The sequence below is a fragment of the Aquarana catesbeiana genome, linkage group LG03 (assembly GCF_042186555.1).
Source record: "Aquarana catesbeiana isolate 2022-GZ linkage group LG03, ASM4218655v1, whole genome shotgun sequence".
Taxonomy (NCBI): domain Eukaryota; kingdom Metazoa; phylum Chordata; class Amphibia; order Anura; family Ranidae; genus Aquarana; species Aquarana catesbeiana.
Window position 1 is genome coordinate 579,436,175 of NC_133326.1, and position 17,339 is coordinate 579,453,513.

The window sequence follows — 17,339 nt, forward strand, 5'->3', positions numbered from 1 at the left end:
TATACAATCATATATATTCTTTTGGGCACTCAATGTTTTCACTGTTTATATGTCTGTTTATCCAAGCAGTCCCCTTTTTGTTTATTGTTGCCACTTATTTGTTTGCACCAAGTTTAACAGTTCACATTGTACACTTCTTTTTACTTATTAAATGTGATATTGGCAAGCGCTGTCTGCACAATAGGTTTGTGCACGTTTAGCAATTACACCAACCAAACTTTCATTTATTAACAAATGTTAGAAATATGTATTTTGTCTGTGGTCAACCCTCTTGTTTTTTCTGCCCTTTTTAATAGGGTCCTCTAGGTTTGTGTAAAAAACACAAACAGATACAAATACCAACATTTTGGGACAATTTCTGCTTTCTTTAGTAACACTCTATACTTTGGCCCTGTTTAGAATGAAGCCCCATCTGCCTGCTATCAGGTATCTGGGATCCAGCAATGCTAGTATGAAAACACAGGTCTGGTAAACCAATTATCACTCATCATTCGAATGACAATTGATATTGGAGCAGGTTTAACTTTTTGTGACTTTTCTAGCTACGAACATCAAAAACTGATCAAATACAGAAATGTAAACCATTGTAAACAGGTGTTTGTCGTATGGGAACATCCATCGCCATGTTCTTTATTGCACTAGGAATTTGATGTAAACTTCCTAATATTAGCTTTGCCTTCATGTAGGCAGTAATCCATGCAATATGCTTAGTAGCCCATGGTAAAGGTCATATTTGAGCAGCCTGCCAGCGGGCTTCACATACAGCGCAGAAGCTGAAATAAGTGCTAAGTTAGTTTTTCATCATCGCTGTCTGCATTGACGGGAATGTAGCCCTCCTCCCTTGGTAAGCAGAGACAGCAGCCTGCTCCGCTCAGGTCCAATTCCTTGAATTTAAAGTCTTTCAGTTTCAGAGATCTGAAATCCACCTCATCATAATTGCTACAAATGTGCTTGAGTTTCATCCAAAACAGATAGGACAGACAAAGACCCAGAGCCTGTTGCAAAAAATAAAATAAAAAAATAAAAAAGAGAGAAAAAGTGAATGACTGGAATAGTCTGAGTTAAAGTGACTAACATGTCTTTTACCTGTCTAATCCACAAATGTGGGCTTTTTGAGGCATGTTTTCTTTGTGTATTATACTGCTGACCTCTAGAACAGGGGTGACACACAGTGCAGGGCTCAGGAGTAAGTAATACAGACTCCAGAGATCAGAAGTAGAAAGAGTGCATGGGTCAGGCGTAAGTAACGCAGAGAGCAGGGGTCAAGAGTATGCAATGCAGAGGTCTGGTTTACCACAGAGTTCAGAGGTCTGCAGTATGTAACGCAGAGTGCCGTGGTGAGCAGTAAATATGCAGAATGTAGCGGTCACTAGTTTGTAATGCAGAGTGCAGGGTCAGGGGTAAGTAACACAAAATACAGGGGTCAAAAGGGGTCAGAAGTATGTAACGCAGAGTTCAGTAGTACCACAAAGTGCAGGATCAGAAGTAACACAGAGTTCAGAGGTCAGTAGCATGTGACATACAGTGCAGGGGTTAGGCCTACGTAACACAGAGTGCAGGGGCCAAGAGTAAGTATGTAGAATGCAAGGGTCAGCAGAAAGTAACACAGTTGAATGGTCAGTAGTATGTAACACAGTTTGCAGGGGTCAGGAGTAATGCAGAGTTCAGATTTTTTGCTTAGAATAAAGATCACGATTCTCGCAGCGTAACATCATCTTTCACATTATACAAAAAAAATTGGGTTAACTTTACTGTTTGGTAAAGTGTATTTTCTCCCCAAAAAATTGTGTTTGAAAGACTGCTGCGCAAATACAGTGTGACATAAAATATTGCAACAACCACCATTTTTTTCTCTAGGGTCTCTGCAAAAAATATATATATAATGTTTGGAGTTTCTAAATAATTTTTCCAGCAATACATATTGATTTTAACTTGTAAGCAGCAAGTGTCAGAAAAAGGTTTAGTTTTTAACCACTTAAAGACAGAGACTCGTTTTGAGTTTGGTGTTTACAAGTTAAAATCAGGTTTTTTTGCTAGAAAATTACTTAGAAACCCCAAACATTATATATATGTTTTTCTAACACACTAGAGAATAAAATGGCGGTCGTTGCAATACTTTCTGTCACATCGTATTTGCGCAGCGATCTTACAAGTGCACTTTTTTGGGAAAGAATACACTTTTTTGAATTAAAAAATAAGACAACAGTAAAGTTAGCCCAATTTTTTTGTTATATTGTGAAAGATAATGTTACGCTGAGTAAATTGATACCCAACATGTCACGCTTCAAAATTGCGCCCGCTTGTAGAATGGCGACAAACTTTTCCCCTTAAAAATCTCCATAGGCGATGTTTAAAAAATTCTAAACAGAGGAGGTCTAGGGCTAGAATTATTGCTCTCGCTCTAACAATCACGGCAATACCTCACATATGTGGTTTGAGCATCATTTTCATATGCAGGCGCTGCTCATGTATGCGTTCGCTTCTGCAAGCGAGCTTGGCAGGACGGGGCGCATTAAAACATTTTATTTATTTTTCTTATTTATTTTACTTTTTATTTTTACACTGTTCTTTTTTTAAAAAATGTGTCACTTTTATTCATATTACAAGGAATGTAACCATCCCTTGTAATAGAAAAAAAGCATGACAGGACCTCTTAAATATGAGATCTGGGGTCAAAAAGACCTCAGATCTCATATTTATACTAAAATGCAATAAAAAAAATAAAGTAAAAAAAAAAAATATCGTTTGAAAAAAAAAAAAAGTCCCTTTAAGAGCTATGGGCGGAAGTAACGTTTTATATGATATGGAGCTGGATAGATAGATATGGAGCTGGGGCCATATTCCCCTCAGTCAGCTCCATACCACAGACCGAGAAGGATCCGCTCGCCTCTGCCGCTACCGACAGCTCAGGAGCGAGGCAGGAGAGGGGGGAGCACCCACAGTGACAGCGCATATTTTTTTAGCACTGAATTAGTGTGGCTGGTTCCCAAAAACATATCAAAAGTGTCAGTTAGTGTCAGAATGTCCATCGCACTATTGCAGTCCCGCTATATGTTGCTGTTAGCCGCCATTACTAGTAAAAAAAAAAAATCCCATAGTTTGTAGACGCTATAACTTTGCAAACCAATCAATATACGCTTATTGGGATTTTTTTTACCAAAAATATGTAGCAGGATACATATTGGCCTAAAATGTATAAAGAAATTAGATTTTTAAATTTTTTTTTATTGGATATGTTTTATAGCAGAAAGTAAAAAATATTGTTTTTTCCAAATTCTCTGTCTTTTTTGTTTGTAGCACAAAAAATAAAAAATGCAGAGGTGATCGAATACCACCAAAAGAAAGCTCTATTTATGGGAAAAAGGACATACATTTTCTTTGGCTACAGCGTTGCACGACCGCACAATTGTCATTTAAAGTACAGCAGTGCCGTATAGCAAAAAGTAAGCTGGTCAGGAAGGGGGGTAAACCTTGAGAAGGTCAAGTGGTTAAAGAGTGGTTGGAATTATATATTGCATTTATGATAGGAAAAAATAAGTCTAAATTGTCCTTTTGGTTACCTGAGGAGCCAGCAGGCCAATAGCTAAGCCAAACGTTACCCAGAAGTTGTCACTTAACCAAAGTCCCACTCCATGTATACATCCTCGCACATGGATGATGTGAGCCACGTCCAGTCCTCTGCAAGAAGGATAATAGACATTAACATCTTATTTCATTGACAGTCCAATATATTTAGAAGTTTGGGTATTTCTGATGTGCTGGCAATGCTACATAGACATATTTTCATTCATAAATGACCCAATCATCAAATGACAATGTATTTAGAAACCAGCTAATGGCCTGGATTCTCCTGGAATGTGGGGAAAACACATGGCAGCAAAGGCACATATAGAAATCATGGGGTCTCGGCCTCTTATGCTACCGACCTGTGATACACAGTAGCAATTACTTTCAAAACTATACTTCAGTTTTTGGAATATTACATCACTTGGCAGTTACTTATATCGCTATAGATAAGAGAGATATGTTATCAATGGCATGAGATCCCAAGTTTGCAATCCTTGCTGTGGCTATTCTGGGGAAGGTGATATCCCACTCTCCAAGCTGGAGTTTTTATTAATTTTTGGAAAATGCAGGGAAATTTTGTCATTCCTAAGACATAACAAGTCAGGGACTAACTCATCTTCATCAACAATTAAAGAATCACTTTTGGATGCAAAGATCCCTAAATCATTTTAAACACCCTTTAATGATATTTTAAAGAGAACACATACCAGTGAGCAGTTCAGGCAATGGTTTCCAACAAACACTTAGTAGTTAAAGTGGTTGTAAAGACACAAGGTTTTTTACCTTCATGTAAAAAAAAAAGTACAAAAACAAAAATCAATAACAAAAAAGCTAACTTTGTAAATTAGGTAGTCTAGCTGCTTAGCTTGTACATATTGGGGTTATTTACCAAAGGCAAATCCACTTTGCACTACAAGTGCAAACTACAAGTGCAAAGTGCACTTGAAAGTGCACTTGGAAGTGCAAATCTCTGTAAATCTGAGGGGTAGATCTGAAATGAGGGGAAGCTCTGCTGATTTTATCATCCAATCATGTGCTAAAATGCTGTTTTTTATTTTCCTTGCATGTCCCCCTCGGATCTACAGCGAATGCACTTTCAGTGCAATTTCAAGTGCACTTTGCACTTGTAGTGCCAAGTGGGTTTGCCTTTTGTAAATAACCCCCTTTGTGTAAATTAAAATGTGTTGTCTTTTAACCACTTCAGCCCTGCAAGAATTTCCCCTTAATGACCAGAGCATTTTTAGCGACACGGCACTGCATCGCTTTAACCGACGTTGCACCCAAACAAAATTGACGTCCTTTTTTCCCTCAAATAGAGCTTTCTTTTGGAGGCATTTGATCACCTCTGCAGTTTTTATTTTTTGCGCTATTAACAAAAAAAGACTGACAATTTTGAAAAAAAAAAACTATATTTTTTTACTTTTTGCTATAATAAATATCCAAAAAATATATAAAAAAAACTAATTTCTTCCTCAGTTTAGGCCGATATATATTCTTCTACATATTTTTTGGTAAAAAAAAAAATCACAATAAGTGTATATTGATTGGTTTGCGCAAATTATAGCGTCTACAAAATAGGGGATAGATTTATGGCATTTTTAGTATTATTATTTTTTTATAGTAATGGCAGCGATCTGCGATTTTTTTATTGTGAGAATGATAGAAGGGTTTGGCGCTGTTCCTATTTAGTTTCCTACCTTCATATAGGTTACTAGATACAAATTAAAATAGATTCCTAGGTGCACTGTGCATATGTCAAATATTAAATACAAATTAAAAATATAAATTCCCAAATATACCGTGCATATGTCAATTAAATATTCTGCTGCAATATTGTACAATCATAGGTGATACATAGACATTTGATACGTAACTTAAATATGTGGTGTTACTAAAGGGGGAGAGGGGGGGAGGGGGGGGAGGGGGGGGGAGGGGGATGAAATGGGGAGGGGGGGAGGGGGTGTAGGAGATCTGCTCCTGAGGAAAAATTGGCAGTAACAAGATAAAGTGCAAATGTGCTGGTGAAATTCAAAATAACAACAATAACAAGATAAAGTGCAAACGTGCTTCAAAAAAATTCTTTAGTATGTCTCTTGTGCAATTTCTTGTGCTGTGGTAATAATCCTTCACTTATAATATCTCTTTGCTCTGAAAGTGCAGCCACTCACCAGATCACTTCACCCCTGCGGGGGTAGTAGGCAGTTACAGTTTTTGCGCCACTGTACAGCGATCGCTGGCGGCTCAGGATCGTGGTATATCATATGTAAAGAGAGAGGGAGTGCCCATAGCGTAAAATTGCTTTTAAAAGATTTTATTACACAAAATGGAAGGGTACTCACACTTTTTACAGTAAAAATCAAGCGAAATGGTAAAAAAACGTCAAAAACCGTCACAAATGTCCTTCAGCGCTGATACAGGAGGTGATGTTTGGGAAGCACAGATTAGGCCACGCCCTACGCGTTTCGTCGTTAGGACGTCTACGGGAGCGTGACCTGTATTGTGTCTTCCCATCCTTATATAGTGTGCGGTGTCCCCTTGTTAAATTCTCAATTGGCATCCATTTTCCCTGTGATTCCGCGGACCGGAAGTTCGTCCGCGGCCATTTTGTTTATATTTTGCAGACCGAAGTCCAGAGATTACCACAATAGAGACCCGGCGCAGATGACCTTTTACACAATAGATAAAATCAAGGGCCACTGGAGAGGCGAAAATAAAAAACTAAGGTCTCACAAAACGAAACCAAGTGGATATTCTTATTAGATTACCCTGCAGCCTATGGGCATGAACATTGACCTTGACCTTAACTGCTTCCTAACAAATTACTAATATTAACATCAATATGGGAGACATAGAGCACCTACACTTTTGACTCACAAACACTTTGACACCTAACTACCCTTTTTCCTTTTTCCTTATAAATGAGCAGAAAGTACCGAAATAGGATATAAACATGAAAAATAATCAATAGGTCCAGTACACCCTCCAGTACATATATATACACACGCACGAATAGTATAATACAGATTTCAAAATACCCCTCCTCCCGTCCTTTTTCATTCCTTTTTCATTCCTCCTTCCTTTTTCTTAATGATACACTTGAAATATCTTATTTATTTTAATTACACATAGATTTGGAATGCTATTTTATACCACTATATATATTTTATATATATTTTTGATATTTTTTACATATATCTTTTTCATATAGTCCATTTATGGGACATAGATCCAGAGTGGACACAGAAAGAAACACTAACCAAAAAAATCTAAGATACCTTTCTCACGTACGCACTACAGAATTAATTACTTTCAGATAGTAAACAAATGAGGATATATAATGTATAAATGTGGACATTCTAAAAGTTAATATATACAACAAGCCCCCTTAGAAATAAAAATATGTTCCCCCTCTCTTCAGATATATAAAAAATGTCACATAACATATGAATTTAATATTGAAAGTTTTAAAATAGTTTATTTATTTAATTAATCTATTTTCCAATTTATTTTAATTTAAGAATGACATGTATTTAGTAAGCTCTCATTCCGTTTTTAAGTATTCCTCATGATCCTCTATGTGCTCCTTAATTTTTAATCTTTAATTTTCATTTTTGATATTTACGTATTCTTCATGCTTTTCTATGTATTTTTTATGGGTTTTAAATTATTTTGGATTTAGCATAAATAATTTAGATTTTTAGCGTCATACAAAGCAAGCCGATTAATGTGCAATAACCTTTTTATAGTGTGCGATTGATTTAACATCATATATCTGCATTTGACATCAATAGGGAGAACTGTTTACGGTCTCCATTGTCCACAAAAACACAGGCAAAATGGCCGCCGGATTATGCAACATAGACATACAGAGACAGGTGACTTGAACTACTGTCTGCAAAAATCTCAGGCAAAATGGCCACCACTAGTCCCACTGTTATTTACACAGGAAGTCGGACTTCGGTCTGCAAAATATAAACAAAATGGCCGCGGACGAACTTCCGGTCCGCGGAATCACAGGGAAAATGGATGCCAATTGAAAATTTAACAAGGGGACACCGCACACTATATAAGGATGGGAAGACACAATACAGGTCACGCTCCCGTAGACGTCCTAACGACGAAACGCGTAGGGCGTGGCCTAATCTGTGCTTCCCAAACATCACCTCCTGTATCAGCGCTGAAGGACATTTGTGACGGTTTTGACGTTTTTTACCATTTCGCTTGATTTTTACTGTAAAAGTGTGAGTACCCTTCCATTTTGTGTAATAAAATCTTTTAAAAGCAATTTTACGCTATGGGCACTCCCTCTCTCTTTACATATGATATACCACGATCCTGAGCCCGCCAGCGATCGCTGTACAGTGGCGCAAAAACTGTAACTGCCTACTACCCCTGCAGGGGTGAAGTGATCTGGTGAGTGGCTGCACTTTCAGAGCAAAGAGATATTATAAGTGAAGGATTATTACCACAGCACAAGAAATTGCACAAGAGACATACTAAAGAATTTTTTTGAAGCACGTTTGCACTTTATCTTGTTATTGTTGTTTTTTGAATTTCACCAGCACATTTGCACTTTATCTTGTTACTGCCAATTTTTCCTCAGGAGCAGATCTCCTACACCCCCTCCCCCCCTCCCCATTTCACCCCCCTTCCCCCTCCCCCCCCCTCCCCCCCTCTCCCCCTTTAGTAACACCACATATTTAAGTTACGTATCTAATGTCTATGTATCACCTATGATTGTACAATATTGCAGCAGAATATTTAATTGACATATGCACGGTATATTTGGGAATTTATATTTTTAATTTGTATTTAATATTTGACATATGCACAGTGCACCTAGGAATCTATTTTAATTTGTATCTAGTAACCTATATGAAGGTAGGAAACTAAATAGGAACAGCGCCAAACCCTTCTATCATTCTCAATATATCTCAGCTGTCACCATTTAGGGTGACTGCTTGTTGGGAGGCAGCAGTTCCAAACTTCACCAACTAAGCCTTTACTTCCACTGCGCGGGTTCACCATCCCTTTACTATGCGATTTTTATTGTGACTACGATATTCAGATCGGACACTTTTGACACTATTTTGGGACCATTGACATTTATACAGCGATCAGAGCTAAAAATAGCCACTGATTACTGTATAAATTTCACTGACAGGGAATGGGTTAAACACTAGGTGGCGATCAAGGGGTTAAGTGTGTTCCCTCACTGTGTTCTAACTGTAGGGGGGATGGGCTCACTAGAACATGTGAGAGATCACTGCTCACGATGACAGGGAGCAGTAGATCCCTGTCATGTCACTAGGCAGAACATGGAAATGCCTCGTTTACATAGGCATCTCCCCGTTCAGCCTCTCTGTGTCACGTCCGCAGGCCACCGTCGGACATCGAGTCCACAGGCACGCTCCTGCAGTGCCGTGCGTGCGCCCGTTAGCCTGCGTTGACATAGGGATGTACGGGTACGCCCGTTTGCACAGCCGTGCCATTCTGCCAACATACATTGCCGTGCAGCGTTCGGCAAGTAGTTAAAGAGGTTGTAAACCTCCGCATAAAAAAAATGTAAAAAAGACCCTGCAAGACAAAGGCATAATGAGCTAGTATGCATCGCTCATTATGAAATACTTATCTTAAAACCAAGCTGTTGCAGCAGTCCTGTCACGGCCGACATCTTTCCCGGAGCTGATTCCGGGTTTGCGGGCTCCGGCGCCGTGATTGGCCGGAGCAGCGATGAGGCCACTCCCGTGCATGCCCATGGGAGCCACCGTTCACGGCACCAGCTTGGAAGAAACGGCACATGTGGACCAATCCTTCAGAGCGCATGCGCCAGTGATGCCCCTCTCTGCATGCACTGGAAATATTTCCTAAACTGCACAGGTTTAGGAGATATTTTCAATACCTATAGGTAAGCCTTATCATAGTAAAAGTCTGCAGAGAAAGTTTACTGCCGGGTACACACTACAAGGTTTTTTTCATACAACCCAGCAGGGTCGAAGACGCTGTACTAATGATCCAACATTAGTACAGTGATCTCCCCCACTGAGCTGTTGTGTTCTGACGGGATGGCCCCCCACTAGAACACCCAGATCAGCGCTTTCTGCCATTGGCTGACAGCGCTGATCGGGAGTCAGTCAGCTGCTGGTTTTCCAGCATTCATGTTTAATAGAAGACAGCCGGATGGCCGGCTTCTGCCGGGCAGACCAACATACACACAGGCCAAATGTTGGCCTTTTTTTTTTTTTTTAACCGCCCGATGTCTCCTGACATTTGGCCCATGTGTACCTGGCTTTAGTCATGCTTAAAGTGTTACTAAACTCAGGACCCTGCATTCACTAGATCTGGTCTCCCACAATACACAGAATATGGAAATGCAATAGTTTTAGTAAATATAAACTGCTAAATAACTTTTCTCATCAGCAGTATATAGCAGTCTTGGGACATCTATCAGTGTCTGGTTAAAGCATGTAGGAGGAGTTTTCATTTTGCTTTGACTGTCCTATCAGGCTGCAGGCCCCCTGACCCTCTGTCTGGACAGTGCTGATTGTCTCGATGCTGACCACCTGCACCCTCCCAAGAAAAAAAAAAAAACCTCTCTAGCAATACACACCAAACTGACCATGTGCAGCCTGTCCCCTAGCCTCTGTTCTCTCAGCAGATAGATTGGGAACTGTGGAGAAAGGGGAGGAACAGAGAAGACAGGATCAAACAGCTTTTTTTATATAATGCATAGGATTAACCCCTTAGGTTGCACAGTGAGTATAACAAGCATGCTTTACTGCATATACAGACTGATTTTACTGTTGTGGGTTTAATAACACTTAAAGTCCCCAAAAATATGGAGGAGATGGCAGGTGGTAGAAGTGATGCATTTTGTTTTTGGAAATATGTCCGTAAAAAAATGCAGGCTACATAAAGCTACCTGTTAAAGTGGAACTTCACTCTCTCAATCAACAGTGACTATTTTTTAATCCTTATGCTGCTAACTTTACTGTTGTCTTATTTTTTTATTCAAAAAAGTGATTTTTTTCCAAAAAAAGTGCACTTATAAGACCGCTGCGCAAATGCGGTGCAAAAAAAAGTATTGCATTGACTGCGATTTTATTCTCTAGGGTGTTAGAAAAAAAACAATATATAATGTTTGGGGGTTCTAAGTAATTTTCTAGCAAAAAAACCTGTTATAAACATGTAAACACCTAAAATCCAAAACGAGGCTGGTCTTTAAGTGGTTAAATAAGATAACCCACACAAACAAATTATTGGTTCAAAATGGCCATGGCCCTTTATTATTGGTGTAAAATTCTAATACCAAACCATAAATTCTAGCAATTTGTTAAATATTAGAACATGATTTATCCTGAGGATGTCCCAAGAAATATGACAAGGTTTGGCACCTGTGGACGGACTCAGATTCCACAGTAGATGATCAGGAACCGGTGGGCTAGACTAATTCAGCTTCCTGAGTATCTACTTTGATTTAGAGTGAACTGAGGTCTATACTTGAGAAGCATGGGTGTGGGGGGAAGATATTTAGAGAGATGTGGTCACTGGACTAGAACCCTCTTTATTTTTGAGGGCCTATTCACAGTGATTATGTTTCAGTAAGGTCTCCACCTCAGGATCTTCCTGCCCTCATTGACTTATTTTGATATACAGGGCGATAATCCTGAAAGCTACCTCTCAGGGATAATAATGTCTTCGTAATGTACTATGTTCATAACCCAAAGCTTATTTTTCTTGTCTATTTTAAAGCGACTTTTTTGTATATCCCATAGGCTACATTCACACCTGAACGTTTTCAGCTCATAAAACGCCCAAAAAACCCCTGAAAAAACGCCCAAAAAGCAAAATTCCATTAATTTCAATGGCACCTGTTCACATTTGTGCGTTTTGTCACCTGAAGCAAAACGCCTGAAAAATGCCTTAATTACAGGCTTTTTTCTGCTTTATACAATGGTGACCTATACAAAATTGTGGCAAAAAAACGCTGCAAAAATTGCAGTAAAAACACGTGCCTTTGAAATGCCCAGGTGTGAATGCATAGTTGCCAACAGTCCCAATTTTCCCGGGACAACCCCGATTTTGGGACCCTCATCCCGATTTAATCTTGTCCCGAGTGTTTTCCCGAATTTTTGGGTTTGTCTCGAGAAAATCGTGCGTACTTTTGGAGAAAAACGGCAACGGCTCCACAAAAATGCCCGCCGTCGCCCCACGTGTCAGTCAATGAGTTGTTTCCCCTTGTGTTCAGTGCAGGGGAGAGAGGCAGCCAATCGGCTTCTCTCTTCAGTGTACAAATAGAAAATTCTATTGTACACTGAAGCCTATTGGCTACAGGGATTGGCGACCCCTCCCCCCTCTTCACTGAACACAAGAAAATCCTCCCTCCGCTCTGCCCCGTGTGTGACAGTGTCTCGTCTATGACGTGAGTCACTGTGACATGAGAGAACTTACTACAGACACGCTTCCTGCGCTACTCTGCATACTGGCTAGTTGGTAATGTGCCCTATAATGTGCCCCCTGAGGTGCCCCATGCCCTAATGTGCCATGTGCCCCATAATGTGCTATGTGCCATAATGTGCCCTGATGTGCTATGTGCCCTGACGTGCCCCATGCCCTGATGTGCTATGTGCCCCATAATGTGCTTTGATGTGCCCCATAATGTGCCATGTGCCCTGACGTGCCCCATGCCCTGACGTGCTATGTGCCCTGATGTGCTATGTGCCCTGATGTGCTATATGCCCTGATGTGCCCTGTGCCCCATAATGTACCCTGATGTGCTCCATAATGTGCCATGTGCCCTGATGTGCCATAATGTGCCCTGATGTGCCCTATAATGTGCCATGTGCCCTGATTTTTCCATAATGTGCCCTGATGTGTCCCGTGCCCTGATGTGCTATGTGCCCTGATGTGCCCCATAATGTGCCCTGATGTGCCCCGTGCCCTGATGTGCCATGTGCCTTGATGTGCCCCATAATGTGCCATGTTCCCTGATTTTTCCATAATGTGCCCTGATGTGCCCCGTGCCCTGATGTGCTATGTGCCCCGTGCCCTGATGTGCCATGTGCCCTGATGTGCCCCGTGCCCTGATGTGCCCCATAATGTGCCATGTGCCCTAATGTTCCATGTGCCCTGATGTGCCCCATAATGTGCCATGTGCCCTGATGTGCCCCGTGTCCTGATGTGCTATATGTCCTGATGTCTATGTGCTCCATGCCCTGATGTGCTGTGCCCCGATCTCCTATGCCCTGATGTGCCCCATGACCTGATGTGCCTTGTGGCCCGGTGCCCCAATGTCCTGTGCCTCAATGTCATGTGCCCTGATGTGCTGTGTCCTATACGCTGATGTGCTGGGCTCTGTACCCTGATGTGCTGTACCTTGTACCCTGATGTGGCCGGGTGTGCTGTACCCTGATATGCTGTGCACTGATGTGCCTTGTATCCTGATGTGCCTTGTGCCCTGTTGTGGCCTGATGTACAGTACCCTGATGTGTTGTGCCCTGGGCCGGTCTGGATGAAGTTCAGGGCCACATTTTTGTCCCAGTCTAGCCCTGGCCCCCTCCCCCATATCACCACCATACCTGCCCCCCCCCCCATGTCATCACCATACCTGTTCCCCCCATGTCGCCACTATACCTGCACCCCATATCACCACCATACCTGCACCCGCCTCCCCCATGACAACACCATGCCTGCATCCCCCTCCCCCCATGCCTGCACCCCCTCCGGCCTAGTCAACACCATGCCTGCACCCCCTCCGGCCTAGTCACCACCATGCCTGCACCCCCCAGGTCACCATCATGCCTGCACCCCCAAATCACCACCCTGTCTCCACCCTTCCCCAAGTCAGCCTGTAACACCCCAAGTCACCATGCCTCCACCCACACACCTCTCTCCCCTTGTCACCACTCTTGAGGAGATGTAGCTAGACTGCAGCCAACACTCCGCTGGGGACACCTCACGTAAGAGGTACTGTACTGGGAATGCCTGATGGAAGGAGGCACTCTGCTGGGGCACCTAATGCAAGGACAGACTCTGCTGGGGGCACCTGATGTAAGGACAGACTCTGCTGGGGGAACCTGATATGGCATCTGGTGGCAGGCAACGTAGCAGGTGACACGCTCAGTGGTCCCACTGATTCTGCATTATGGTGAGTTGAATGATTTCATTTTATATTACAATATAATAATAGAAATAATGCACTTCAATCATCCTGACACCATAACAATCATGGTGCCGGGATGATTGAAGCGCTAACACCAGGTGTTTGGAGTATCTTTATCTGCTGATGGTTAAACTCTGGAATACACATTGCTATTGTGGTGTAGGATCTGGGTCTGCTGTCCCTCCATCCCTCTCCCCCCCTTTCCCCCTTTCCCTCTCCATCCCTCATTCATCTCAGACTCTAACCACACCCCATTTTAGCCCCGCCCACTATTTCACGTAAACCACACCCATTTTTTTTCCGTGGCACGCTTCGCGCGCCGCATTTTTCTATGCCACGCCTACTGCCACATGCCCCGCCCTCTAATTATAGGCTGACTCCGCCTACAGCCAAAAAAGTGTCCTGAAATTTTTTTTTACAGTGTTGGCAACTATGTGAATGCAGCCTACAGCATAGAGACCATTTCCAATGCTCATTTACAAGAAAGGTTAGATATCGTGTGCAGCTGTGTTGTATGTATTTGTAGTACTCTGTGGGGTTGACTTGCTAAAACTGTAGAGTGCAAAATCTGGTGCAGCTCTGCATAGAAACCAATCAGCTTCCAGGTTTTTTTTGTCAAAGCTTAATTGAACAAGCTAAAGTTGGAAGTTGATTGGCGACCATGCACAGCTGCACCAGATTTTGCACTCTCAGGTTTCAGTAAATCAAACCCAGTATGTCTTGTATTATTTTCTTACAATTGTAAGTAGTCTGAATATGCAGCATTTTTATTCAGTAAAAGCACATTAATATACTACAGGGTTTCTGTTTCCTTGCTTTACTGCAAAGTAGCTGAAAATATACAAGCAGAACAGCCCCCTCACTATAAAAACAAATATAGTTGTCAACTCTAGGTGTAAACCATAGCACAGACATCCCAAGTCTCCCGCGGAGTGCGAGAGCCTCTCGCATTTCGGGGGTGGCTTCCGGACACCCGCAAGTGCTAGTCAATATCCGGGCTGCGGGGCTGATCCTGGAAGGTCCCCTGGTTTACAGTCGGGGATGATCGGTGCAGGAGGGACAGCTGTGAACAACAATCTCCCTGTATAGCTGACAGCCGCATCTCCTTCTCTCCCTCCCGCGGCTGACGATTAAAAAGTTATACAGGGAGACTGTTCCCTGTATCCTCCTCCTCCATCTCCCCTCCATGTCCTTCACCCCCCCTTCTTCTCCGGCTCCCTGTCCTCCTCCTCTACCCCCCCCTCGTCCCCCGCAGCCGGCTTCCCTCCTCTCCTCTCCCGCCAGTTGTGGGGATCTGTCAGGATGGCAAGCGGAGGAAGGGATTGGTCATTTACCGGCCTCTGCCTTTTCTGAATTGGACACAGTGAGCGAGATCGCTCCTGTGTCCTGTGAAAACTGAGCAGAGTAACCTCTGTGTTTACTCTGCTCAGTTTATGAATGGACAGGAGTCTCTGTCTTCTGTCCATTCATATTCAATGCTGAGAAAGGGACTGGGGACTCAATGTCCTCAGTCCCTTTTCCTGTCTCAAGGAGGACATGTCAGGGGTCTCTTTAGATCCCTGATATTTCACGAAAGCCCCCCCCCCCCAACAGGGTTGATTTAAAAAAAAAATGATAAAAAAATGTGATTATAAAAAAATATATAAAATAAAAAAACTACTGACACCAACCCCCTGCCCTACCAACACTGTCCACTGCCCCAACCCCCTCCCCCAAAAAGTATTGTGTATTACAAAAATAAATTAAATTGTAAAAAAACAATATGTAAAAAATAAAAGCTACTGACACCAACTCCGCCACATACTCTCCACCCCTTCCCCAGAAGCACTGTGAAAAAAATATTAAAAAAAATATATTTAAAGTACATAATAAACAACAAAATTGTAAAAAATAGAGAAAATAATAAAAACCAAAAACTACTGACACACTGTCCACTACCCCCCACCCCCAATCCTAATCATTGTGAAGAACAAAAAATAAAAAAGTAAAATTGTAAAAAATAATTTAAAAAATACAATTGTAAAAAAATAATAATAAAAATAAAGAACTACTGACACCGTCCACTGCCCTACTGACACCATCCTGCACATACTACTCCCCGCTGTGCAATACACACTCCTCACATGCACATACTACCCACTTCCATACACTCCGCACTGTATATTCCCTATTTAACATTACTGCATTTTGCAAGTCATCTCAAACATTATTAAACCACACCCAATTTAAGCCACACCCAATATATAGCACAGCTTAAGCTACACCCACCTCCCTGAAATGAGTTTTTGCAGGTTGGGATGTCTGCATAGAAGCCATTATAACTTCAACTATCATTCTTGTCTCTATAATCTTGTTGGTTAATTTAGGAAACCATTTCACCCCCACTTGTCTTGAGATTCATATACGAGTGAATGTCTCATTCATGTCTGAATGAGAAAGCATGCCGTTTCAAACTATAATGACAGACAGAATGCTTTATCTCCCCCCCAAAAAAAAGTCAAGCTATAAAATATTCCAGGAAATCCATCAATTTACATTCCCATGATTTTATGCCATAGTGGTACAGTAGTAATGTACTTTATGCATACCTCCCAACATTTTGAGATGGGAATGAGGGACGCCTACTAGCAAATGTATGTAGGAATAGGACACGCCCCCTGCCACACCCCTTTAAAGAAGAATGAACAAAAAAAAAAAAAGGTTAATTATAACCCGCAAGTGCTTTTTTTTTTTTTTACCACTACTATTCCTTTATATTGGCTTTTTAAATTTACAAATGCAGCAATTTAGATGAAAGGTTTAGCACTGGGAAACAATTTTTGAAAGATAAAAAGTGCATTTTATATACAACTATATAGATCAGACCAAAATGAGGGACAAATGAGGGGGGAAAGAGAGAAAAAGGGACAGTCCCTCCAAATCTGGGACAGTTGGGAGCTTTGCTTTATGCATCATAATATTAAACACACCTTTGCAACAAGTAATTATAAGAGTAGAACTTGCCTTGATTTAGTTCACAACAGATATATTTTTTTTTATGGGCACAGTTTGAAAAGAGACGCAAACTAAACATTAAACAAAATGAATTATTGATTTTACAGTAAGAGCAGGATCTGTCTCATAGATATTACATACATTCATACACAATACAATGATTTGCACACAATATACATTGTGGAAACACTCAAGTCTCTTCCATTGCACAGTCCCTGCTCATCTGTGACTATTACATTTCCATATTGAAGAAGTAAATTGCTTTAATCAGCATGGTGTGACTGGTATGAATTAGCATAAGTGCACTATTCAGAGCCTCCCAGATGGCTGAGTGACCATGAAACAAGCACTGATTGAGAGCCACCATGTCAACACTTGTTGCTAATAACGCTTTGATTGCTAGTATAGCTAGCTTTCCCTGCTGTAAGCTTCCATTTCACAAAAATGTGTATTTTGTATGAAAAGGCAACAAAGTTCTGTTGCCAAAACCGCCCTAAATGAAATGCATTAAGGATTTAAGTAAATGTAAACCGTATATGGATATCATTTCGTTTGTTAAAGCATGGTGTATTAATACATTTTTGGATTTTCTCATAACAGCAATGAAACATGCCTG

At 41.4% G+C, this 17,339-nt stretch overlaps 1 protein-coding gene across 1 annotated transcript in view; it reads right to left on the bottom strand.

Annotated features, from left to right (window-relative positions):
- Nucleotides 1-595: 595 nt before the first annotated feature.
- The window catches only part of LOC141132952 (tetraspanin-15-like), a 274,647-nt gene continuing 257,903 nt past the window's right edge, over nt 596-17,339 (bottom strand). The window contains exons 8-9 of the mRNA XM_073621975.1: nt 3,561-3,676; nt 596-995 (exon numbers count right to left, since the gene is read on the bottom strand). Of these exons, the coding sequence (XP_073478076.1) occupies nt 786-995; nt 3,561-3,676 (326 nt within the window). The 3' untranslated portion in view covers nt 596-785. The remainder of the gene's footprint in view (nt 996-3,560; nt 3,677-17,339) is intronic.